The sequence below is a fragment of the Monomorium pharaonis genome, chromosome 7 (assembly GCF_013373865.1).
Source record: "Monomorium pharaonis isolate MP-MQ-018 chromosome 7, ASM1337386v2, whole genome shotgun sequence".
In the NCBI taxonomy this organism is placed as follows: Eukaryota; Metazoa; Arthropoda; class Insecta; order Hymenoptera; family Formicidae; genus Monomorium; species Monomorium pharaonis.
This window is the reverse complement of record NC_050473.1, coordinates 2,893,637-2,920,338: the sequence shown is the minus strand read 5'-3', so window position 1 is coordinate 2,920,338 and position 26,702 is coordinate 2,893,637. Positions and strand designations below refer to the sequence as shown.

At 42.1% G+C, this 26,702-nt stretch overlaps 2 protein-coding genes across 37 annotated transcripts in view; both read left to right on the top strand.

The window, feature by feature from the left end:
* LOC105832045 overlaps nt 1-19,925 on the top strand; it is a 141,571-nt gene extending 121,646 nt beyond the window's left edge. For all 36 annotated transcript variants that reach the window (XM_036289244.1, XM_036289240.1, XM_036289212.1 and 33 more), the window contains 4 exons: nt 10,941-11,164; nt 11,474-12,578; nt 17,059-17,532; nt 18,016-19,925. In XM_036289244.1, the coding sequence (XP_036145137.1) occupies nt 10,941-11,164; nt 11,474-12,578; nt 17,059-17,532; nt 18,016-18,654 (2,442 nt within the window). In that variant the 3' untranslated portion in view covers nt 18,655-19,925. The remainder of the gene's footprint in view (nt 1-10,940; nt 11,165-11,473; nt 12,579-17,058; nt 17,533-18,015) is intronic.
* Nucleotides 19,926-20,695: 770 nt separating this feature from the next.
* Nucleotides 20,696-26,686, top strand: LOC114254307 (PAX-interacting protein 1). Its single transcript, XM_036289265.1, has 9 exons — nt 20,696-20,976; nt 21,327-21,511; nt 21,757-24,173; nt 24,350-24,794; nt 24,947-25,131; nt 25,214-25,455; nt 25,585-25,854; nt 25,967-26,171; nt 26,333-26,686. Exons 1-9 carry the CDS (start codon nt 20,881-20,883, stop codon nt 26,398-26,400), a joined length of 4,113 nt encoding a protein of 1,370 aa, XP_036145158.1. The 5' UTR covers nt 20,696-20,880; the 3' UTR covers nt 26,401-26,686.
* Nucleotides 26,687-26,702: the final 16 nt, after the last annotated feature.

Genomic DNA, 26,702 nt, shown 5'->3' with positions numbered 1-26,702 from the left:
ACGCTTTTCCTTCCCCTCCGTATAAGAAATTTACATCGACCGGAGATTTTTCTCGTCATCCAAAGAACAAAGCCAGAGGAAAGAAGGGAAAGAAACGAGAGGAAGAGGTGCGCATCGGTATCGCGCAAAAAATGAGAATAAAATTGGCTCAATCAGTGCATAGAAGCACGATCGGCGAGGACGAAAAATATTTTCTTGATCGTGTTCAAAGTTTTACCGGCGGTGGTAAATGGAGAAATGAATGGGGTGGGAAAAAGGTACAAACGGTTTGCGAAGAGAAGTGTGCGCCAGTATTTTATTTGAAAGGGGAGCGATTCTTGCGCGCCCCGGGCTTGCGAAGGGACATGCGAACCTTCGCAATCTTGCTGCTCCAAAATGTGAATTACACGCCCCGTTAGCTTCCATTTTTCAATAAATGACTATCGAACCCTCTGTATTTTTGTGCTTGAAAAGAGAACCGAGAGAATTAAATTTAAAAATTATCGAGAATATATCTATAGTTTCGACGTGTTTGTATAATTATTACGAAACAGAGAAAAAAGAATATATGTTTTACATATTATATATAGAATAAACTCATCTAATAAAGTTTTTATAAATATAACAAGCGTTGCAATAGCGCAGGAAGCTTCGGGATGAAAATTTGAGTTAAAATAGAATCAGTCAGTGAAAGAACAATACACGTATATTTTTACTATATATTTAAATGAGACATTAGGTATTCTTGTTTTAAAACAGATATTTTTATAATATACAGGCACACGTCAGCATATATTCACATCGATACGCACAGCTGCATCTCGTTAACAACTCTGATTACAATACTTTGTCAGCTTAAAAGTAAATTTGCATTATTCGTAGACTGACGTGATTAGTTAAAAATAATAACATCTGGGATAATGCATTTCCATTTTCCTCGTTATTTTCGTTAACAACATCGCACAAACAACTTAATTAAATATACCGTAGTCTTCGCAAGTGTTCGTGAAATTCGTAATGAACGATAGAAACAGCAATTAAGCGTAAACGTTCCCGATGCTAAAGATACTTAGGGGGAAAGTATGAAATTTTAGATTAAAAATATTTCAGCTTCTCGATAGAGAATGCAGTAGAAAAGTCTGATATCTTAACTCATGTTTCTTGCGTTCACTTTGACGAGAAACAAAATGGAAGTCATTCTTTTCGGTCTTATTGTGTCATGCGAGCTACTGTGTTAATAAGTAAGTGCAATTTGCGGTGGTAAAATACCGCACGGTTTTTCATGGGAAATACGATCTCAAGGAAGATTTCAGCGGACTCGAGAATATATATATATGAATCTCTGTTAAGGGAACGACGTTAAAGCCGGGCAAATATTTGAGCGAAAACATTGGTTTGTGTACCCTACGTTCAGAGGAAAACTTTTAAGAGTGCACACGCGAGTGAGATTTTTAAAGACGAAACGGCCACGTTTATTACACAATTAGCGGCTTCCTCCCATTTCCTCCCCGTTTTTTATTTATGCGTATTATTTCTCACTTTCTTTCGACTGGGCGCTTCAACTTCTCTTTGGCAAACTCGAGAAGAAACGGAGGAAAAACGGAATCATTCTTTTTCTAACGCGTGCGGCGAAAGTCGGCCACCGTCAAGTTCGAGGGTGATCGTGAGAGGAGGGTCAAGCCGTTTCTCCGCGGCGCAGCAGCCACTTAGGGGTTAAGGATAGGAGTGTTTTCTCCTATCGAACGATCAGTTTGTACGTCGCCACCAGCCAATCGTGGCAACTTGGGTGATTCGGGAACTTTAATGTGAAGGAGATTTACTCGCGTAACTACTTAAGTTCCGTTATATCGAAACCCGCGGCGGTTCCTAATCGGTGAACCTCGGCGCACCTCTTGTAAACGTAAACACACTTTTCCTCCGCCTCGGTCGGAAGCTTATCGTCAAAAACGAGAAAAAGAAGAAGAAGAATGCAGGTGCGGAGAAGTGCGCGCTATGGAAGTATTTGGAAAGTTTTGCGGCGAAATAGTGACGCGGAATCATTACGGACGAGAGATACGACACGGAAGCTCCGCTGCGGCGAGTGAATTTCTCCGGATCGCCTCCGAGTTTTCGCACCGCGCAAAATTTCCCGGTTGTCGTTTCGCATTCTAAAAACATATTATACAACGGAGTTAAAATGTGGAATTTTTTTTTACCGTAAGGGCAAATTTGTTCGCAGAAATCGCATTTTTTATTCGCCGTAAAACGACGTGTGCGTGTGTGTGCGGGGAATATTTTTTTTATTCACGGAATACGCACGACGGCGAATAGAGGAACGGGAAAAAAAGCGCGATACAGAAGGTAGATCTAAAAAGTTAAGTTCCTAGAAGGTAAATGGAGCGTACGTGATAAACTGATATAAAGTGAAGTGCTGTTGCAAGGCTTGCGCGGCTTTTCGAGGGCTTTCGGCGAGGAAGAAATGGAGAAAAATTACAGCAAATCGTAATCGTTGAAACGCGTATCTGCCATTTGAAGAATTCAACTGCACCTCGCGCGCGAAAATTCCGCGATATACGTTCTGTAAAATCTGCAGTTAATTATAACAATGCGACTTCTCTCTCTCTCTCTCTCTTTCTCTCCCTCTTTCTTTCTCCGAATATATAATTAAACAAGTGAAGTAATTAAAGTTGTCGAATGCGCGTCAGTATTCGTATTCCTTCATGATAGATTCATATGGAACAAAGCCGAAACTTCGTGGATTTCGCCTCAACTCTCGCGATATTTATAATAGTAAACTTGTAGCGCAACAGTATTCATTCAATGATTCTATTCAGGATATTTAGTAACTTCAAAAACTTTGAAAAACGACGTATAAGAATGTGCGCATACATTCATAATTTTATATTTCTTGTATATTTCAAATTTACATCTCATAACAGAGAATCGTAATTCATGATTGGACGCGTTTAATTATCAGTAAAATTTATTTTCCTCGACATTTTATCGCGAATTATAATATGGATTTATGAGAAAATTAAATCGATTAAATTTATCTACATTTAACTTTCGCTCTGAACTGAACTTGAAGTAAAATGTTTTAACTTGAAGTAAAATGCCTTATTTATTTTCATGTGGGAGCGGAGATGATTAATATTAGAAAGGCAAATGATTTATTGTGAAGGTACGCGTTGCATCACCTCATGCAATTTAGACTCAGACAAATTTGCTAACGTATTTTGTAGTGTAATAGATGAACGTGGGTCTCCGCTCAATATATTATAGCGTTATTTGCACGAAACGCAAGCATCTGCACGTTGGTGCAGACGTGATTAAATTTGATTCTACGCCTCTAACGAGGAGATCATAGTTTAAACCTCAACGCGAAGATTAAGCATGTTGAACGATGTGTGTGGAACGTATCGAACATATTTTATTAAAATTTTTCTCCCTTTTTCATCAACTGCATTTTTCACAATACTCATAAAATCACGACGTTTGTAATAAGATTTTTCGGTTTAGGGTTGATTGTTCCAACTTCTTGGTAAACTTATCTACCAGGTAAGCATGTGTCTATTTTCATTTCTTTTCTTAAATAAATAAAGACAAAAATATATTTACCTGATAGGTAAATTTACCAAGAAGTTGGAACAACCGACCCTTAGAGTTCATTTTTTTCTCGACGAGAGGAAATGTTGTGATTCAAATGTATCTGTTTACATTGCCTTAACCGGAAATTATGTCAAATGTTTTGTCGCATTCTACAAGAAAATTGTATATTATGAAATGGCATGACTTCTCATGTTCTTTTTACAAATACACTCGAGCAAGAATAGACTCCCTTCAACCTTCTTCTGAGACAGAACCTGTCAAGATGTACTTGTTCTCCTTAAAGTAACAGGCATTTGATTGTAGAGCGGGTCAGAGTAACGAGGTCAGCAAAGTTTCGGACGTCTGTCAAAGTAAATCTGTACGAGTATCAATTCGGAATATACCCGTAAAATTTCATTCGCGTTGAAACGTATAAAGCGAGCCATTGATTGTCAAGAAAGGGAAGTAGAATGGCCAAATATTGAAGAATGAAACATCCACGGAGTCAAGGAACTCATTATTGCGGCACAAATATCTGCTACCGGTTCAGATCGAAAAATATCTTAAAGGGTGAAATATTGTCCGCCCTCGTTGAGACTTACCGCACGAAACATGAAGTTTATCTCGCGACGCGGAAAGCGGACGGTAACAAGGGACGTGAAATGTATAAATCATGCTGCAGTAAATCCGACCTCAACTCCTTCGTACATACATACGCGGCGAGTCGACGGTCGACAGATGTAATATATCTTTTATATGCGCGACGCGCGAAAGTCTCACCTTATAAATTCTACATTCGGAAGGGATGCGTTCGCGGCGGCGGCAGAATTCACGAAGGTCTTCACCATTCAGGGATCATAATCGCGCAGTTAACCCACTTTCCTAAAAGTTCGAGAGGACCCGATTTAAATTTAATTCTCGCGCAAATTTTTCGCGCGCTTCAGGATCATTTTGTCAACCGGAATTCTTGCGAGCGAACCGGAACCACTCTTATGTTAAATCTTTCCATCTCATTACAAAGATCGACGATCCGGGACGATTAAATGGGACGTCGTCTTCTTTTACCCTCGATTCGACTTCGCGACACGAGGACCCAATCGCACGTGTCAGTTGGTGCGATCACTCGGAGCTCCGAGCGCGTATTATAGTGACCCTTGTTACCTCGGACGCTAGGAACGTCATAATGTCCGTCGAAGTGTTAACATGCTAACCGCCATGTCGACGACCGATGGTTAACACAATGTTGTGTCAACCACCGGCAGGTAACGTATTAAAGCGGTACGTCGACAAATTGAATTTCAGAAGCCACAGTCAAAGCGCAGCGCCGTAACTACGGTAGACAATTTTACGCTTGAGTAAATTGCGTAATGCATGGTCTTCGGAAATTATAATGACCATTAAAGACCGGTATGATTTGCAGTCCTTTATTCACGCTTGTCTACTAAAAAACATTCAATGCTATTTAACAAAGCAGAAATACTGAATCTGATACGTCTTGATTTTATTTAATTTGATTTATTCTCTAAATCTGTAGCGTTTGTAACAGTTGTCTGGAAAGATAGATTAAAGAATTGTGCAATAATTTTTTTTAAATTTATTAAATAATGAAACTGCATATTTTTTTAAAGTTACGTATCTTGTTACATTCGTCAGATCGTATTTATAAAAAATTCTTGTTCTTGTGCTCGTTATTTGCTCATTCGCTCGTGTTATGGCTGTCAAAGTGCATCTCCTTTGGCCGCTTATAACTCAGGACTACCGCATTCGATAACCGCAGCGGATATTGTTCGGGAGAGAAATGTAAGCAGATAGAAATCGGAGTTGGTGAAAGAGGAGAACCTCGACCGTCAGAAGAACCCCGTGCGCGTCCGAAGAATTTCCATTACCTTCGAGACGCGCCCCTTTCGTTCGCCTTCTTGTTTTCCTTTCCTCTCCTCCTTTTCTTCGGACAGCGGGAAAACCGATGAAAGGAACAGGAGAAGAAACGGGAGAAAGGCAGAAATAAATGGCGCTGAGATAGAGTTACGCGCGACTGTGTCGCATTCCGAGCAAGTTCTTTTCAAACGTCTTCCGCGCCATGTACTACCGATATATAAACTTTATAATATAAACAATATTTTTCTTTAGAACACCTCGGACGCGTTGTCCTATTATTTCTCTTATCCCGGAAATTACAAACAAGCGGATATTCAAAAGTGCGAAGTCTTCTCGGGACTGTTTTAAATCTGTCGTGATAGATACACTTCCAAGACCCTTACCATTTCCTTTTTTAAGGACACCCAACGTTATTATTCGCGATTTAGTCCTGAAGCTCTTGAAATTGCGATTGTGCCGCGGAAAGCAGCCGCTGTGATTTTATCTGATTTCCGGAGGATTTCGTTTCTTAGCGACAAAATTTATTTTATTTCCCTTGCTGTCGATTCCAAGGTAAAACCGGAGGGAGCTACTTATCGCGCGTCTTCTAGGGGTGGGATCTAAATTACGGCCGCGGTTTTCGAGTCGACGGGATATTTTCGAGGGAACGACAGGAAATGAATGAGACAGGCGCGAAAAAACGGTAGCGAGAGGCGTCGAAAAGCGTTTTAATCGAAAATTTAGTTGGTCCCTGGCCAGAACACGGAGACAAAAATTGTTTCATTTCCAGTTACATCCGGTCCTCCAATTTATTTTCTCGCTTGATCCCTTCATTCACTTGCAGTAACCAACTTGCCTCACAATAGCGCGTTTGCCATTCTATCAGAGCATCTTTTTCGCAACTTCCGATAGACAATACAAACGATAGTATCGTACCAAAAAAGAGTCGCGGCTCGAAAATAAAATTTCTTTGAAAAGCGAAATTGAAAAACTTGATTTGAACTTACAGAATCATGATGGGATTTGATTCTGTCAAGCGTTACGGTATAGAATTTTGTTTATTAAAAAGAATACAAACTGAACAATATAAATTTAAATAAATTTATTGTTCAGTTTAAATGTACAATAGCTACGTATAATATAGGCGACAAGTTTATTACATTGCGACAGCGTAGTTATTGAAAGAGAAGACACCGAAGTTGATTGATTAACTTCTCAAACTATGCCATTTTACGGCTTATGAAAATATCGATTCGTCTGACAATAAACGAAACCATTCGTCATTTCCCTCAAACGCTCCTTACGAACAGTTTTCTAATTTATATAAGTGCCCAGTTTGTGTTAAGTTTGATGAAGTGCGTTACGGACCATTTAGCTCGTATATATATATATATATATATATATATATATATATATATATATATATAAAATTTACAAGAGCTAAAATAAAATAAAATAAAAGGATGATGTGAAGAGTAAGATGCGAAATGGAAAAGGAGCACCATTTTATGAGAGATTTACGAGTAAAATGTTGATTAATTAAATTTGGAATTTAAGAATGCGAAATTTGGAAATTATAGAATGCGATAACAAATGTTTGGTTTTCTATATAGATACTTTTTTAACTATTTTCCCAAAATTTATATCAGAATATAAACGATTGGGAAAAAAAGCCAAATATAAAAGCTTGAATCAATATTTGACGTCAATGATTAATTGAATATCATTCTCTATTTTTCAATAAAAAATTTGGATATTGAATTGGTTGGTCAGAATTAAAATAGTTATATACCTCATACAAGCCAAAATCACTACCGTTATACCATCATCGTTAGAATTACCGTCAAATTGAATGTGTACGTTTGAAAAAGCCCCCATGGTAGAGATAATGAAGTTCGCTCGGTGCCGCCGAATCTAGATTGAAAAAGCTGGAATTCCGAGCTTGAAACTGGACGTAATCTACTTCAGCTTTTTCTCCGCCGATTAGATTACGTAACTGTGATACATTTTTTTTCACAAACAAATGATATAACGTGCACTGAGGACGCAATACTAAAAATAACGCTGGCAATTCTTGGAAAAAATGAAACGCTGCTTATGCGCCGAATCAATTACTAACGTTCCGTTCAAACGTTCGCACTATTGCTCGATAATGTGACAGAAATACGCGAATAGAAAAAACAATTGTTAACGTAATACAACATATCACGTCTTAACTCTTAGTTAATAACACCTGTTTTCAACAAAATAGGAGCTCTCGGCATACCTTTTTCCGCCAACTTTTTTCATTTACGGCCTCGGCGAGTATTTCAGTCGTCGCCTTCCGATGCTAACCGCACGCTGGCTCATATGTATTCCGGTTGGATGCGCGAGTTCGATATACATCGCACCGCAGCCGAGTTGATAATGAAGTTCACGGCGCGGCAAATCTAGATCGGAGAGCTCTCTCGAGTCGCAAGCTTAAAGCGACCAGGTGATCCAACAGATCTCTTTTATTTCATTCATCCTTTTCTTTTCTCGGAAAGGGAATTATAAGGGCGCATTGACGACGCGCTACTGACGAATATAGAAAAAGGGAGATAAAGAGATTTTCGGAAGGTGCTATCACGATCACTTTTAATTAGCGAGTCTGTGTGCCACTTTTAATTGTAGCCGGTCCATTTCCAGAGGAACGTCTCTGGGTTACCCTTCGCAGCACCTTGTAATCACCATTCATTGATACATTTTTTTATTGCGCCTCGAACCTACAGAGTGCATCAAAAACCGTCGCTAATTAATTGTTATACTTCATAGATAGTCAGATATAAAAGAATGCTTGGCGCTTTCAGATTCTTTTAGGATTACATGTATAATCTCCTAAAATAATCAAACACAGTTTAATTGATCCTCTGTGTTCTACTGGCTGTGACATTTGATGTGACTCACAATCAGTGAAATCATCAACGCGAAAAAATACATTACGCAACAATATGCAACGATATACATATGAATGGCATAGATAGGTCATATACACCAGACACAAAAATATATTCTTTTTTCAAGCAAAATGGAAATAACGGGCGCATTTTCAGAAGACCGTCACGAGCGACCGTGACTGCATACACAACTTACTGAAAATGCTTTTCGCGCAAGACTGACTTTGCTCACTCACGGCGCACGTAACGGTCGAGTTATTAAAGTTATGATAACCAACCCGTTGCGACATGCAACCCCAGCTTTCATACGATGACCATCGAATATTACGTCGAGGAATATATATGTTTTAGCCCTTCATGTGCATAATTTCTCAATAAATTTTGCAAAAGCTTAACAGAAGAATAATGACTTTGATAATTAAAATTTAATACTATCAAAAGATTTATTATCAAAAGCTATTATTGTTGAAATTTCTTTAAAGATCGTTAAAAACAAATTTAGTCGAATTAATTTGGACTAATATTGTTAAAAAATAAATATTGCAAGAGGTTAAAAAATCTTATGTATTTAATAATTAAATGACATCACAATATTCGCAAATAAAAATTTGAAATCGTATATTTTTCTTTATAAATTCTTAATCTCTAACATTAAATATCTTGATTTTAAATAAAAATTTTAATATTTTCTTATTAATGTTGTTAAATATTTTTCTCTATTTAAAACAAGTTAAATCATTTTTATTAAAGAATTAGATGATTAATAAGATAATTAAGATACAGTTTATTTATTTCTTCAACTCACAGATTAACTTGAAAATGTTTTTCATGTTTGATCGTTTGTAACTCGAAAATTGTAAGCATTCTTATCGCGAAAGGATCGGCTTTAAACTGGTCGAAGAATATGCCAATCGGCGCCGTTAATTCAGATATCCTGTATTTTTTTCCACATGGTTGTATTTGTGCCAATATACACGTCCGCTCTGGCTTCATTTTAACGAGGCCTATTGTAGATTGGCTGAATAAAGTCAGACGGCTTCGATGATCGGGGATAACTCTCCGGTCGTGTTCTCGTCACAAATCAAAGCGGGCGGTGCGAGAATGTGTAAAACGCGTCACCGGTCAATGGTGTGCGCTGTCGATTGAATGAAATATCGTAGTGGAAGATCGAACCGGATCGACTCTATTAGTAGAGGTTTCCGAGAACCGACAAGGTGGCCGGGAAAGGAATCGTATCTCACGAAGAATTACGACTGTCGTCTCGCGACCGTCAAGAGCCGCAAAGGGGGGCAAAATGTGACTAAAGGTCTCGCCGTAATCTCGCAAACGTCAGTCCATCTTTCTTTTCTTGCTCTTTTCTTTGTATGTTGCCAGATTTATATTTTATATTTTGAATTATATACGCCGCATAAGAGGATCACAAAGATGTAGCATGTCATAAAGAAATCGTGCACGTTTGTAAAAATATATATTAATTTATTAATGTAAAAATGTAATATAAACGTATTGTAATGGATTCGTAATTGTAAATCTGTAAATCTGCGACTTGACTTGAAGAATAAGACAAATGATACGGTAATGGATTTCGAACAACATAGAATAGGCGTGGCAAATGATCCGATTCATTCGTTAAATTATCTGGTTGAAAGCTGTTAATGTCATTCGTTGTGTTATACGTAAATTAATGTATTAAGTACATTTTTATTAAGATATATAAAATAATTAATTATTAAAAATACAGTTTTATTAACTTTTCTTCTTAAAGTGCTTGTATAAATTTAATCTGTTCATTCAAGTTTTTATTAGAAAAATTCTTTATTATTAAAATTAATAATCGTTGTTTAAAATTTTATTTTTCTACTCTCTCTCTCTCTCTCTTTCTCAAAAATTAAATTAAATTATGTTTTGAAGTTTGATAGAAACACATAAATGTATTACAAATATGTATTTCTTAGAAGAATCATTTTTCATTGAATTTATCAAAAAATAATAAAGAACTTTTTTTCATAGTTAACGGAAGATTTATAAGAGTAAAGGTAACAATTACATGGATATATTCACACAAAGTAGAAAACGCGATAAAGGCTCGAGGCTAATGTTTAATTCGCGTTAAGTCTTAAATTGTCTCCTTTTTTAGTGAGACCGTGTAGAAGCTTTAAATTTTAAGGTGATTACGAAGTTAGAAATGCTCAGCGAAATTTCCACTCTTGAACGCTAACGCTAATGTAATAAAATCTGAACGGCTGTCTCTATTAGAAATGAAAATCCTCCTTTATGCAGAGGAAACGTTGTAACGTTGGGAAAAGATGGAAGTGATAAGAAAATATATAATATATCCATGAATTTATTTGTGAGTTGTATGCGTATAATATTGATTGTAAAAACAATTAATGAACAATTTTATGTCATAATGATTGTAAAAAAAGTCAATATTAAGTCTTTTATACAAGTGCTGATTATTGTTGTACATGCTACAAAATTTCGTAAATTCTGCTCTTTCATATATACTAATCTCATAGAGAACTCGAAAAGTTATACTTGATAGCCTGTAAAAATTTTCTTGTAATTTTGTTGAGACACCGTATACGATTTCATGCTCTTTAACAAATCGGTACTACCTTGTAGGAATGTCAACCGGAATTTCTACACGATCTCGTCCTGAAGATGAAGGCCTACATCTTCACCCCTGGTGATTCGATATGTCGGAAAGGCGAAGTCGCTCGTGAAATGTTCATAATAGCCGACGGTATTCTAGAGGTGATCAGCGAAACTGGTAGAGTCCTCACGACAATGAAGGCCGGGGACTTTTTCGGCGAGATTGGTATACTCAATTTAGATGGATTGAACAAGTGAGTAAAATTCTTCCGGCTTCTCCTCCGCTCGGAGAATGATTGTCTTAGAATCCATAATGGAGCCACTTCTCATTTTGCGTAACGCGGAGTTGAGCCAGACAATTACACGAAGCAACGAAAGACACTCATTCCTTTATGTAAAATTGTAAATTCTTAAAAAAAGAGCTTGATATCTAAGAGATGCGACGAAAAAAAATTTTTACAAACGATTTAAGTTGTAGCCATAAAAGTTTATGTAGACTCTTAATTTCGTGCGCTTTATGAGAGATAAATTCTTAAAGCCGAAAACTCGGAAAAAACTTTCAGACGCACAGCTGACGTTCGTTCGGTTGGTTACTCCGAGCTGTTTAGCCTCTCGCGGGAGGACGTGCTGGCAGCGATGAAGGACTACCCGGAGGCGCAGGAGATCCTGCAGAATCTCGGTCGGAAGCGGCTGATGGAAGCGCAAAGGGTAGCACGAGCATCGCGCCAACCTACATCTCCCGGCCACGATTCATCCGACAACAGTACCGGCAAGAGGATCGTCGATAAGCTCAAGAGCGACGTGAAGGGTCTGAAGAACGTCCTGCGCAAGAGCAGGCGTAACACGCGGCTGGAAGAGAGCCTGGAGCTTCAGCCACTGGCGCCGAAGGCGGCGGTTCTGAAACGGCAGCAGAAGATCGACGACGGCCACGACCTGTCTTTACCCAATACTCAGGAGCAGCCAGTGTCACCGCTGGGCGCCGGTCTTCCGCTGCTGTCCAGGCTCAGGCTGTTGAAGGAGAAGGAAGAGAGGGAGGAACGGCGTACTCTGATGGACACGCCGAGCCACGCGGCGGAGTCGCACGCGCCGCCAGTCTCGGAGCCCTTGAACCCTACCAACCCAAATCTGCCGTTCTTGCAGAGGATACTTCTGCTAAAGGCAAAGAACGAGCAGGACACCATTCAAATAGAGAGGGAGATGCCCATCAAGGACTCTCTGCTTCCTGCTACAAGGAACGTCATTCCTGAAGAGACAAGCACGCTATCGGACGAGCAGTCGTCCTCAGGTGGTCAGAGCGTCGCGATGACCACTGTGATCTCGCAGGTTGAGACGCGCACGATCAAGAGGCCGTGGACCACGCTGAAAAACGCATCGTTGACCGCCAAGGACAATTCGCCGCAGAAAAGCCCACCGACTAGAAAGCTACAGCAAACCAAAATGTATGCCTCCGTCGACGATTTATCGCCAGAGTACTGCGGTCTACCGTTCGTCAAAAAGCTCAAAATCCTCAACGAGAGGCAGAAGCTGGCCGAACTGGAGAAAGCGGTCAGGAGCTCGTCTCTCGATTGCGGTGAGAATGTCGAGCCGGAGTACGATGGCAATCTCACAAGGAGTCATTCGGAAGCTTGTGCTATCGAGTATGTCAGAAAACTGGCTAAATATAATCAAGTAAGTAGTTTTATCAATTGTTTTCTTATTTCTACATATCGACAAGAGTAAGTTCTATAGTCTTGTTTTATAGTCTCTCTTTCAACAGATACTTTTAAAAGTATAACATATATCCTATCTAAAAAAAGGCATGTAAAGTCGATTGCTCGCATTTCTCGAAGTTTATTATTGTCGTTTTTCCGCGATGCCGATTGGTTCTCTCGCTGCGCATACTTCGTGTTGCAAGAGTAGCTGTCATTGCAATTTTGACAGCTGTCAAGTTTGTTAAATATTATTTATACATTTATTGTTGTAATTTATTTTAAAAAGTAAAAAATAAAAAGTTAAGTAGCGCGCGCGAAGCGAGGAGGGAGCACGGAGTGAGCGAGGAGGGAGCGAGGAGGGAGCGAAGAGTGAGCGAGTGAGTGAGCAAGGAGTGAGCGAGGAGTGAGCGAGGAGGGAGCGAGGAGGGAGCGAGGAGTGAGCGAGTGAGTGAGCGAGGAGTGAGCCGGGAGTGAGCCGGGAGTGAGCGAGGAATGAGCGAGGAGTGAGCCGGGAGTGAGCCGGGAGTGAGCAAGGAGTGAGTCAGGAGTGAGCGAGTGAGCGACTGGCTGGCTGGTTGGCAGTGAGTGAGTGAAGAGTGAGTCAGGAGTGAGCGAGGAGTGAGCAAGGAGTGAGCGAGTAGATGAGCGAGTCAGTGAGCTAAGAGTGAGCCGGGAGTGAGCGAGGAGTGAGCCGGGAGAGGGCCGGGAGTGAGCCGGGAGTAAGCCGGGAGTGGGCCGGGAGTGAGCCGGGAGTGAGCCAGGAGTGAGCGAGGAGTGAGCGAGGAGTGAGCCGGGAGAGGGCCGGGAGTGAGTCGGGAGTAAGCCGGGAGTGAGCCGGGAGTGGGCCGGGAGTGAGCCGGGAGTGAGCCAGGAGTGAGCGAGTGAGTGAGCGAGGAGTGAGCGAGGAGTGAGCCGGGAGTGAGCGAGGAGTGAGCCGGGAGTGAGCGAGGAGTGAGCTGGGAGTGAGCCGGGAGAGGGCCGGGAGTAAGCCGGGAGTAAGCCGGGAGTGGGCCGGGAGTGAGCCGGGAGTGAGCCGGGAGTGAGCGAGGAGTAAGCCAGGAGTGAGCCAGGAGTGAGCGAGTGAGTGAGCGAAGAGTGAGCGAGGAGTGAGCCGGGAGTGAGTCGGGAGAGGGCCGGGAGTGAGCCGGGAGTAAGCCGGGAGTAAGCCGGGAGTGAGCCGGGAGTGGGCCGGGAGTGAGCCGGGAGTAAGCCGGGAGTGAGCCGGGAGTAAGCCGGGAGTGAGCGAGGAGTGAGCGAGTAGATGAACGAGGAGTAAGCGAGTGAGTGAGCGAGGAGTGAGCTAAGAGTGAGCGAGGAGTGAGCCGGGAGTAAGCCGGGAGTGAGCCGGGAGTAAGCCGGGAGTGAGCCGGGAGTAAGCCGGGAGTAAGCCGGGAGTGAGCCGGGAGTGAGCGAGGAGTAAGCCGGGAGTAAGCCGGGAGTGAGCCGGGAGTGAGCGAGGAGTAAGCCAGGAGTGAGCCAGAAGTGAGCGAGTGAGTGAGCGAGGAGTGAGCCGGGAGTGAGCGAGGAGTAAGCCGGGAGTAAGCCGGGAGTGAGCCGGGAGTGGGTCGGGAGTGAGCCGGGAGTAAGCCGGGAGTGAGCCGGGAGTAAGCCGGGAGTGAGCCAGGAGTGAGCGAGTGAGTGAGCGAGGAGTGAGCGAGGAGTGAGCCGGGAGTGAGCGAGGAGTGAGCCGGGAGTGAGCGAGGAGTGAGCTGGGAGTGAGCCGGGAGAGGGCCGGGAGTAAGCCGGGAGTAAGCCGGGAGTGGGCCGGGAGTGAGCCGGGAGTGAGCGAGGAGTGAGCGAGTAGATGAACGAGGAGTAAGCGAGTGAGTGAGCGAGGAGTGAGCTAAGAGTGAGCGAGGAGTGAGCCGGGAGTAAGCCGGGAGTGAGCCGGGAGTAAGCCGGGAGTGAGCCGGGAGTAAGCCGGGAGTAAGCCGGGAGTGAGCCGGGAGTGAGCGAGGAGTAAGCCAGGAGTGAGCCAGAAGTGAGCGAGTGAGTGAGCGAGGAGTGAGCCGGGAGTGAGCGAGGAGTAAGCCGGGAGTAAGCCGGGAGTGAGCCGGGAGTGGGTCGGGAGTGAGCCGGGAGTAAGCCGGGAGTGAGCCGGGAGTAAGCCGGGAGTGAGCCAGGAGTGAGCGAGTGAGTGAGCGAGGAGTGAGCGAGGAGTGAGCCGGGAGTGAGCGAGGAGTGAGCCGGGAGTGAGCGAGGAGTGAGCTGGGAGTGAGCCGGGAGAGGGCCGGGAGTAAGCCGGGAGTAAGCCGGGAGTGGGCCGGGAGTGAGCCGGGAGTGAGCGAGGAGTGAGCGAGTAGATGAACGAGGAGTAAGCGAGTGAGTGAGCGAGGAGTGAGCTAAGAGTGAGCGAGGAGTGAGCCGGGAGTAAGCCGGGAGTGAGCCGGGAGTAAGCCGGGAGTGAGCCGGGAGTAAGCCGGGAGTAAGCCGGGAGTGAGCCGGGAGTGAGCGAGGAGTAAGCCAGGAGTGAGCCAGAAGTGAGCGAGTGAGTGAGCGAGGAGTGAGCCGGGAGTGAGCGAGGAGTAAGCCGGGAGTAAGCCGGGAGTGAGCCGGGAGTGGGTCGGGAGTGAGCCGGGAGTAAGCCGGGAGTGAGCCGGGAGTAAGCCGGGAGTGAGCCAGGAGTGAGCGAGTGAGTGAGCGAGGAGTGAGCGAGGAGTGAGCCGGGAGAGGGCCGGGAGTAAGCCGGGAGTAAGCCGGGAGTGGGCCGGGAGTGAGCCGGGAGTGAGCCGGGAGTGAGCCGGGAGTGAGCGAGGAGTAAGCCAGGAGTGAGCCAGGAGTGAGCGAGTGAGTGAGCGAAGAGTGAGCGAGGAGTGAGCCGGGAGTGAGTCGGGAGAGGGCCGGGAGTGAGCCGGGAGTAAGCCGGGAGTAAGCCGGGAGTGAGCCGGGAGTGGGCCGGGAGTGAGCCGGGAGTAAGCCGGGAGTGAGCCGGGAGTAAGCCGGGAGTGAGCGAGGAGTGAGCGAGTAGATGAACGAGGAGTAAGCGAGTGAGTGAGCGAGGAGTGAGCTAAGAGTGAGCGAGGAGTGAGCCGGGAGTAAGCCGGGAGTGAGCCGGGAGTAAGCCGGGAGTGAGCCGGGAGTAAGCCGGGAGTGAGCCGGGAGTGAGCGAGGAGTAAGCCAGGAGTGAGCCAGAAGTGAGCGAGTGAGTGAGCGAGGAGTGAGCCGGGAGTGAGCGAGGAGTAAGCCGGGAGTAAGCCGGGAGTGAGCCGGGAGTGGGTCGGGAGTGAGCCGGGAGTAAGCCGGGAGTGAGCCGGGAGTAAGCCAGGAGTGAGCCAGGAGTGAACGAGTGAGTGAGCGAGGAGTGAGCCGGGAGTGAGCGAGGAGTGAGCCGGGAGTAAGCCGGGAGTGGACCGGGAGTGAACCGGGAGTAAGCCGGGAGTGAGCCGGGTGTGAGCGAGGAGTAAGTCAGGAGTGAGCCAGGAGTGAGCGAGTGAGTGAGCGAGTGACTGAGCGAGGAGGGAGCGAGGAGTGAGCGAGTGAGTGAGCGAGGAGTGAGCGAGGAGTGAGCCGGGAGTGAGCGAGGAGTGAGCCGGGAGTGAGCCGGGAGTGAGCCGGGAGTAAGCCGGGAGTGAGCCGGGAGTGAGCGAGTGAGCGAGTGAGCGACTGGCTGGCTGGTTGGCAGTGAGTGAGTAAGTGAGTGAGTAAAGAATGAGTGAAGAGTGAGTGAGTGAGTGAAGAGTGAGCCAGGAGTGAGCGAGGAGTGAGCGAGTGAGTGAGCGAGGAGTGAGCGAGGAGTGAGCTAGGAGTGAGCGAGTGTGTGAGTGAAAAAGGGAGGGAGGGAGTGAGCAAACGAGCGAGCGTAACTAGATAAATATGTAGCTAGGTAGCTAGGTAGCAGTAAGTATGTAAGTAGGTATGTATGTTGGTCTGTATGTATCTAGGTAGGTATGTAGGTATGTATGTATGTATGTATGTATGTATATATGTATGTATATATATATGTATAATTAAACTTTACATTTTTTTATTCAAAATTGCAGAAGACGTTTGATTTATGTAAACGAAAGATAGAGAAGATCAAATTGCAATTATTATTATTTTTAAAGTGAAAAGTCAAATAGCGCGCGCCTGTAATGTTCTAGTATAAAAAAATAATAAAATTAAAAAAAAATTATAATATAAAACAAAATTAATTCAGAAAATACTAATTCGATGATTTCCAGATATGCTTGAAGAAATTTATTTATTATATAGTATTGTTTGAATATTAAATGTTTTGTTTACAAGTGCAGTGTTGCAAAATGCAGAGGAAAGTTTGGATAATGCATCGAAAATGACAATAACAATTAATAATTAATAATTAATAATTATTCATAATAAATGAGGACGTATGAATATTGATAATTCATTTCTTGATAACATATAATAAATGTATTAAAAGAATTTTAATTTACACATGACGCAATTATAATTGTTTAATATTGAACCTCTCCAATTAGAATTTTGTTCTATAACAGGACCGACAAAAAGAAGCGTCGCCAGCGGTGGAACAGCTGTCGCCGGAGAACGAGACTCTCGAGAGGCGGAACCTAAAGAGCATTCTGAAGAAACTGTCGGCGAGTAGTAGGGCCGGCAGTTCGGAGACCTCGGCCACGAGCACGCCAGATCACCAGGCCGCCGCCGAGCTGAGGAGGCTGATGAGAGCGCCGACGATCGAGGGTTACGCCGCGCGGCACTCGAAGCTGTCCAAGAGCGTGACCTTCAACAAGTACACGTTGCAGAGCCCGCCGTCCGAGCAGCCCCAGCAGCCGCCGTCGAATTACCCGCTGTCCGGCACCCAGGATCAGCCGTCACTGCCGCCGCCCAATAAATTCAGTTTCCGTCCTGTGAGCAGTGCCGGTGGTGTTCTGCAAACGGTGTGCCGGCCGCGGGAGGAGGAGTGCCTGGGCGAATTGCTCTCCGGGGTTGGTGAGGTCATCAAGGCGGGTCTGGTGAGTGAGGAGCGCGCGCGCGCGCAACTGCCTCCTTTGTCCACGCTTTCAATGAACGAGCTTTGTGTACCGCTCCCTGTCATCACGCGGGAGTGCCTTTGTCAAAGGGCTCTCGTTAGAAACGCGAGAGACGCCTCGACAACACTCCCGATATCGATATTTATTGACAATGCAAATAATCGGCGGGACTAAATTCACTCAATATTTTTCTGTTACTAGTAATTTAATTTTTATTTTGTAAGGCTATTGTCATTCTTTCTTCCGTTGTAGAGCAAAGAGAGGCCGTATTGTAGTTTCAGGAATTTAAGCTCGTCACCGTTCCAAGCATAGTTTCCCAAAGTCCCGAACTTGGTACTCATCGTCGCCAGATGTATACGTCCATCAAGCCCATCAATTATCCAACTCCTCTCGCAGAAGTTCCCCATTACCGTGTGACACACGGCGGCCGTCCGATTAATCATACTGCTGCTTTTGACGTTGTAGGAAGACATGCAGAACAAATTCGAGCGACAGTTCACGTCTCTCGAGCTGGAGGTCCGCAAACGTGACGAGATAATATCGCAATTACAGTCGCGGATCCAACAGCTGGAGCGAAGGAAACTGCGACGCGGGGACGACTCCGGTGGGGACAGCACCGAGCACGATGCTTCCATGGAGGAGGACCTCGAAGACGATCGCGAGGATCACCCCTTCATGCGTGACAGCTCCGTGGACACCGTTCTTGGCGGGTCCACGCGGTCGCGCGACCGGCACTCGTCCTCGAGCTCACGCAGCAGGCGATCGTGGGAGGAACACTCGGAAAGAGAAACCTTGGAACTGCAGGAGCTGCCGAACTCGATAGTGCCGCAGAGGCTGTCCCGGGATGACGTGGCGATCGACCTTGAATCGAACAGCGACAGCAGATCAGACGAGGAATTTGACATTTGCGACCGTCGCAAGGGTGATAGCGATGAGGGCGACGAAGAGGATGAAGAGGAAGAAGAAGAGGAAGAGGAAGATGACGAGGATGACGACGATAAGATCATGCGGCAAGATGGCTACAATAATTGGGAGGTCGCGCTGCTAGCGAAACAGCTCGAGGCGAGGAGAAGAAGTGGCGATAACGCCAGCCCGGGTTCCTAGCGCATTAACGAGATTCTAGAAATACTGTGTTACCTCACGAACACGATACGCTCCGATGGATGGTGCAACCCGCTGGCTGGGTCTGGCGGTAGTGCAGCTTTTTGCGAACACGATCGTCGCCCGTACTTACATTTAGACTTTGATAATATGACTAGCTGCAGCGAGACTATGATGTAGTCCGATCTCGCAGGTCGTTGTTGATATTTCTTTCTCCCTATTTTAATCCGTTTCATCTAATTCGGTTTCCAGTGTCTGTGATAGGCTTCCAACTCGCGGTGGATCGGCGACCCTGTATAATTTTCTCTTTGCATTGCGCCGATTTTATCTCACATAACAAGATAAATCTTCTTATCTCCTTTTTCAGTGGTCTTGTTTATCTTTTTTTTTTTTTCGTTGCTATTACGAGTGATCTTATTGATGTAATAGTTTAAACGATTCGATTAATCTCAAACGTATATTGGATTGTAAATATTCACAGGTGTGCCTGAGAAAATATTATTACATGAGATATTTCAGAACTCTTCTCTTATTATATAGACATCCTAATTGAACGTACAAGATATCTCAGAATAGTTGTGTATTAATAGCAAGATTTGCAACTTACAAGGAGTTTCCTAAACGCAAATTTGCAAATTTTCTAGGGAAAAAATCGAAACTTGGACTAGACCGACGCGCAACAATATTCAAACACCATTACATCTCAGAAATATACATGTATTTTTTTGCCAATTTGTTGGCAATGTCCGAGCATTTTTCTCTGCTCTCCAAATTATCTATTCAAATATATTCTTGAAAAGCTGCACTTGGAACGAACGCGGAGATATTAACCGATTGTACGAAGCAAGAGAGAAGAAATAAATAATTTTAGAAGAAACAGAGAGAAAAAGAGAGAAAGAAAGATATATAAACAGAGAGATATAAATATAATTTGAGGCGACAGAACTTAATGAAAATATATTACGTATACTGACCAGACCAAGCTCAATATTTCTAGAGTCTTTACAAGATACGTTTATTAAACGACAAATTATTATTAAAATAAGAAAAAGAGAACTATTGAGATCGTGTACATATTAGCCGATAATTTATTTATTTATGAGCGAAAGAGGAAGAGCGAATGCAAGAAAGTAAGGGAGGAAGTAGAAGATACAAATATAAAAGTTAGTGCAAGAACGAATTTTATTGAATTAAAAGGAGAGAAGCATTTTAGATGCTGATATGTACCTAATATGCGGAAACGAAAGGAACGTAATAAAGCAAATGTTTTCAAATTGTCGCAATTGTCATACCCTAATCCCCGAGCAATATTCTTCGTAGCTTTGTTTCATAAATTATTTTTTCAATACATTATTGTTATAATAACACTAATGTGAAATATATATTTTATGTTAAAATTAGAAAAGATAATATGTTTCAATTTAGCAAATTTATTTAATATTTTATTACTTTCTTCAAAACTTATAGAAAAATAATATAATTTATATCTTTTTTGGTTCAGATTTAAAATATGTACATTTAACGATTGACTATTCATACTAAATTATTTTTATCGTTTTTATTTTTTAGATTAAAACAGCACCCTCGTGTAAAACATAAAATTTTGAAATTTATTGATCTATCATCAATTATTTCTCTAACTAAATAAAGTATGGAAAATTAGAAACAAATTTTTTAATCAAGTTAATTTAGAATTTAAAATTATTCTTTCTAGATAATTGAAAAAAAGAATATTTTAAAATCTTATTTTATTTGCGTGAGAAATAGAATAAAGATTTTAACAATGGAAACGATTAAAAAATAATAATGAGCTTCTATAGTATAAAAATATTATCGAATTTACATTTTTTATCGTAAATTTAATGTTAGTTCAAATTATTATTTCTACTTCTTTTACGTTAACAATAAATTGACAATAAACTGTCGCAAAGTAATAGTTTATAATTATCGAAAACTGTCGTGAAATGCTTCGGAGTTCGAATTGCGCGCCGTTGATAATATCCGCGAGCTGTGGGGCGCGCGGATCAAGCATAGCGCCACGCAAGGCTCGCTCGCGACATAACCTGCAATCATAATAATAACAAAAGCGTCGCGACGGACTTTTGTTTTCAAATACTGCGGAGTCATATCTTCGGAGTTCTAGAAACGGTTTGAGTGCGGTGCGCGCTCCGCGCCCGCTATTGTTGTGATGCCGAGGACGTGAGCGGAGTAACGGACGGATTCGGCAGGATGGGCGACATACGGGCTGGCCTCGAAGACTTGAAGCTCGACAGTGCTCTGTTTGCCAACGTTAAATACTACGTCAGCGGTGAGGCCGATCCGAAGGTGCGTTATACAGTTTTTCTGCTGATTTTCCCGCGTTTTTGTTCCATCGACAGTTCGGCGCTCGACGGATCGAACGGCCGTGTGATTCGCTGCTGTCGCAGCTGACCGCCCAATGTTTTCGAAAGCTACAATGCTTCTTTTTTCCGACGCGAAACTGACGTGCTCGATTGTTAACGGGGGTTATAATTTGGAGCACCATTTCATGTAAATGTCCGGTTCTCGGATCGCTTCTCTTTTCTGTACGGATTTTTTTTTTAATATTTGAAACGAAGTGTGAAATTATTTCAGATTTATATACCTGACGTTAAAAAATGTTATTATTTATTAATTATAAGTACGTACTTTTGCAGATTTTGAATTTATTGCAAGAAGGTGGGGCTGAGAGATCCAATTATTTTAGTGATTTTGTTACGCATCTGATAGCAGGCAATGAAGCATTAGAAAATGATATTTCTGAAGCAAAGGATCTATATGAGATACCAGCAGTTACGCAAAATTGGATTTTATATTCCATTAAGTGCAAGAAACTTCTACCGTATCCTTTTACGAAAGACTTATATTTTAATATTCTACTCACAATTATAATAATAAAATTGTATTTGAAACTTTTTTTTATTCAAATATTTTTATATTCTAAATAAGTAATTTTTGAACAGTTTTTTAATAAATTTTTAAGGAGATAAGTAATAAAGTTAACATTTAAAAAATACTTTGAGATTTATTACTAAACATGATTAAATTTATGGCAGAATATATATTCCTTAATGAAAATTTAAACAGAACGCAATATTTCTCGCCAGAAGAGAATCAGTTGTTTTCGAACATACATGTCTGCCTGTCTCAGGTAAGTCGGGCTGATAGCAAGTCCCTATGGGCAATGATAACCTTGCAAGGTGGCAAATGTCAGCTACGCTTGGACAGATATTGCACTCATTTGATTACGTGCAAAGCAAGTGGCGCAAAGTATGAAGCTGCTATGAGACACCACATACCTATTGTAACACCTGACTGGATAACGGAATGTTGTAAAAAAGGCACTCTTGTAAGTGAAGTGGAGTATCATCCTAGACTATTAGTGTCTCCAAATAGTTCGACAGCCTTGATTACCGGATTCATGGACGAAGATACAGATAATAACATTACACAAGAAGAGCAAGATAAGACTAAAGCCATGCTCGAACAGCTCAAGCAACGTATGCCATGGAATCAGCCGAGTCCACCGGTACCCTCGAGTGCTCCGCACAGTCTTGGTGTGACTAGTACAGCGACTGTTCCTTATTCGACAAATGGACAAAATACTATAAATATGCAATCGCAATCGCAACAGCAGCATCTTCCACGGCCAGTTCCCTCGACCAATCCGAGTACTTCCACGGTCGCTCCATCAGTCTCTGATCAAGATGTAATTCATCAAACAAATTGGCTTCCACAGACATCTCAGCAAAACATTTCTCCGCAAATGAAAGCTGTACCATCACAAATGCAACAGCAAGAATTGTCTCCGCAACAACAGCAACAGCAAATGAATATGCAACATCAGTTGATACAACAGCAACAGTTAACATCACAACAGCAATTGACGCAGCAACAACTCACACAACATCAGCAACAGTTGCAGCAACCACCGTATAATCAGCAGCAACAACTTTTGAATCAACAGCAGTCGCCTCAGATACAGCAACAATTAGTAGGACAACAGCAATCCATGATGCCCCAACAACAACAGCAACAACCAATAAATTCGCAATTATCCCAGCATCAGCTAAATCCACAGCAACTACTGACGTCACAACAAAAGCAATTGAATCAACAGCAAATTATTCAACAACAGCAATTACAGACTCAGTCACATTTGACGCAACAGCAGCAACAAGTGCAACTGGCTCAGCAGCAACAGCAGCAGCAAATAGTGATGCAGCAGCAGCAGCAGCAACAATTATCTTCTCAACAGCAACAAATAGCAGGTCAGCATCCATTGACTCAACAACAGACTCCACCGCAGCAACTCACTCCCGAGCAAAGACAACTTATTTTGTTGCAACAGCAACAACAGCAGCAAAAGATACAACAGATCTCACAGCAACTGCAGCAATCTGCTCCACAGAATTCTCAACAGTTCGTCATAAGAGACGGTCAATTACAACAACAGTCACAGAATCAGCAATTAATTGGACCAAATCAACAAGGATTTATCGTTCAACGAGACTCACAGTGGCAGCAACAGCAATACCACTTACAACTGCAAAGGCAACAACAGCAGCAACAGATTGGTGCTCAAAGAGCCTCAGGAGGACAATGGAATCAACAACCACCTCAACCTCCCCGACAGTTGATTCATTTGGACGCGCAGACACATCAGCAACTGCAGCAGATGGACCCGCAACAGAGGGCTCAGTTTATACAGAAGATTCAAAAACAACGAAACCTCCTATTGCAGAGGCAGATGCAGAATCGTCAAGCGCAGCAAGGCTCACATATTGCTGTTATAAGAAGCCCTGGTAAACCAGTACAGCCAGGTAGTTTACAATGGGTTCAGCAAGCTCGACCGCAGATGATGGGACCACAACTCGCGCAACCTTCAGGACAGAAGCCGGTACATCCTGGTGTACAGCCACCAGCATTAACTCCAATAAACTCTTCCAATCAAGTCATTGTGTCAGCCGGCCAGGCCGTTCAAGGTCCGCAAGCTTCACAAACGGGCCAACCATTCCAACAGGCACAACTGACACCTCAGCAATTGGCGCAATTACAGTTACAGAAGCAACAACAAATGGTTAGATTGCAGCAGTTGCATCTACAACAACAACAACAGCAGCAGCAGCAGCAGCAGCAACAACAACCAGGGGCACAGCAAGAACCGCAATTAGCGCCTTTGCCAAATAATGCGCAAATTTCACCAGATCAGCAGCTTGTCGTGAATCCTAAAACTAAAACTGCATTGGCAAATATGCTAACCAACAGAATACAAAGTGGTGCTGCTGAAGGTAGTGCAGCTGGTCAATTGAGATTGATGACTGCGCAACATCGACCTCCACCCCCACCTTCGCAAGATCCACAACTCTTAGCCGCTTATCAGAGAAGAACTTTGGGGAATATAACAAATGGCGCACCATCAGGAGCACCTATGAAAATGCAATATGCTCCAGTTATGCCACAACCTAAGACTCAGTTTTATGGTCACAATCCAAATTTGAAATGTATGTTTCAATTTTTTTATTTTTTATTATTATTTATCAATATTATTATTATAGATAAATTATACTTTATATACGTTAGTAATATTATTTAAAAACTTTAATATTTATATTTATATATACATTTGGCATTGTGTATTACATTATCATTAATGAGAGAATAATGTGTGTATTTTCAGTGCCGCCAGATCTATTTCTGTTAGGATGCATTTTCGTCATTGTCGAATATGATGTACAGCGTCCTAATGAAGTTTCTGTTTGGAAACAAGTTATCGAAAGACATGGTGGCGAAGTAGAAGCGCAATACTGTACTCGCGCAACGCACGTGTTAGCTATCACGCAGAAACATCCAACTGTGGTGCAAGCTTTGCGTGAGGGAAAACGTTGTGTTAGTGCACATTGGCTTTCCGATGTTGTCAGTAAGCAACAAGTAGTCCCACCTTGGCATGTTCTTCACTTTCCAACGCCGTTTGGCTTAACTGAACTTCCATGTAGCAAGCAAATCATATCTTTTTCTGGATTCGAGGGAGAAGAACGAGCAAAAGTCAAATTCATGTTAGAGGCTTTGGGTGCAAAGTACACTAATTACTTTTCCAGGCACAATACTCTTCTTGTCTGTAGAAGGTATAGATCGTTCTTTCAACTATTTTAATAATAAGTATACTATTTATTAATTGTTACGTGTTGTTATATATTGTAATATTTCATACAAGTAATTAACAGTTTAATATTTTTTACATTATAATTATATGTTATGAAATATGAAATAACTTTAGGCCAGATGGACAAAAATATAAAAAGGCACGCGAATGGCAAACCAGTGTCGTAAACGTACAATGGTTGACGGATTTACTATGCGGACAGATGAATGCTTTGCATCAACTTGAGGGTCCAAAGTATCAACAGTTTAGTCTGAGCAACCCTTTCAGACTAGATTATTCGTTAGTGCCTCATCTCATGGGTATAACATTTATTTGTTAGATCATAAAACAGTTATATATTGAAATTAATTGTTATATATAAAGCTCTATTTTTGATTCTAGCTGCTTGGAAAATGCCAATAAATATTACGCAAGAATCATATGACAAAGTAAAACAGGTTGGTCAGGGTCCAAATTCAATCAGAAAATACAAAAAGCCACGTCTGGATGGTCCATTATTGAATAAAGATCCGCATCTTTTGGGTCTGGATGAACCAATTGTTATTAGCAATCCTGATCCTCCGCCACCCGATAAACAACCAAGAATACTATTTTCTGGTATTAACCCGAAAAATCATGCCAAGGTATTAAATAAATACCATTTAATACTAACTTCATATTTGTTCATAGTTACAGAACTCTAATAATTGCAATATATTATTACTGAATTTTGCTGCTACAATTTATTGAATAGAGTTTATGTGATTTTTCAGAGGATTCGAGAACTGGGAGGTGCTTTAGCTGCTAGCTGGCGAGATGCTACTCATCTCGTAATGTCAGCACCATTACGAACAGTAAAATTATTGTGTTGTTTATCACGATGTAAATATATCGTCAGCCTTCAATGGTTGCTCGAATGCTCTTCAAAAAACACTTTTGTGGACGAAAATGCATATATGCTCGGTGATCCAGAATTCGAGAAAAATTTCAATTGCAATATCGAAAAAAGTTTAGCGAGTCCCAATCGAGGAACAGTACTTAAGGTAACAGATTTTTTTTAAACAATATTTCTTTAACAATTCGAATTTTAATTGTATGATACAAAAAGTGATATGCAAATGGAAATATTTTATTTTCATTTTTCTGTACAAATAGGGTAAAATATTTTATGTTACACCAAGTGTAATACCATCTCCCTCGGCAATTGCGGAAATAATAGAGAGTGCAGGAGGTACAATGGAAAAGACACGTAGATCAATCGCTCAAATACAAGAAATGAATGCTGCGAAATTAAGTTATATTATCGTGACTCATGACAATGACCTCCATCTTCTCTCTGATGTCTTACGTGCAAATATTAGTAAGTAATTATAAATTAACTTAACGTTTTGTTATCTTGTTTTTTTACATAAAGAAAGTTTATTTTAAAGAGAGATTGAAAGTTAAACGGAGTAGATGTTATTAAACGTAATAGAAATTTTATCTTGTTACATGTAAGTTTTTTCATTTAAAATTTTGCAGATGTGTACAGTGCAGAAATTGTATTAGGCGCAGTTGCACGACAATATTTCCAACCTGATACAAGTTAAGTCTAAAAGGTTATACTTTGCTATATTTTTATCCCTGTTATGGGCCTATCAATTCTTTAGTGATTATTTTCGAAACGGAAATTTTTGCTTATCTTCTGCAATGGGACAATAAAAAACATAATTTTATGATACAAAAAAGACATTGTTACACTTTTTACAGCTATTTTTTTCATTTGAATTATCTGGAGGTAAGTATAGTAGATTTGATATATTCTGTATTCTTGTAATTATCTGTATCCGTTTTTGTTCATATCTTGAACGCATCGAGTAAAGACAGTATCTATCAGTTGTGAATGTTATAT

Bases quoted from the DNA above. Each gene is read 5' to 3' on its own strand.
- LOC114254307 (XM_036289265.1), top strand. From the start codon at position 20,881: ATGGGCGACATACGGGCTGGCCTCGAAGACTTGAAGCTCGACAGTGCT. The intron at 24,174-24,349 runs GTATGTTTCAAT...GTGTATTTTCAG, and splicing joins TCACAATCCAAATTTGAAAT to TGCCGCCAGATCTATTTCTG. The intron at 24,795-24,946 runs GTATAGATCGTT...AAATAACTTTAG, and splicing joins ACTCTTCTTGTCTGTAGAAG to GCCAGATGGACAAAAATATA.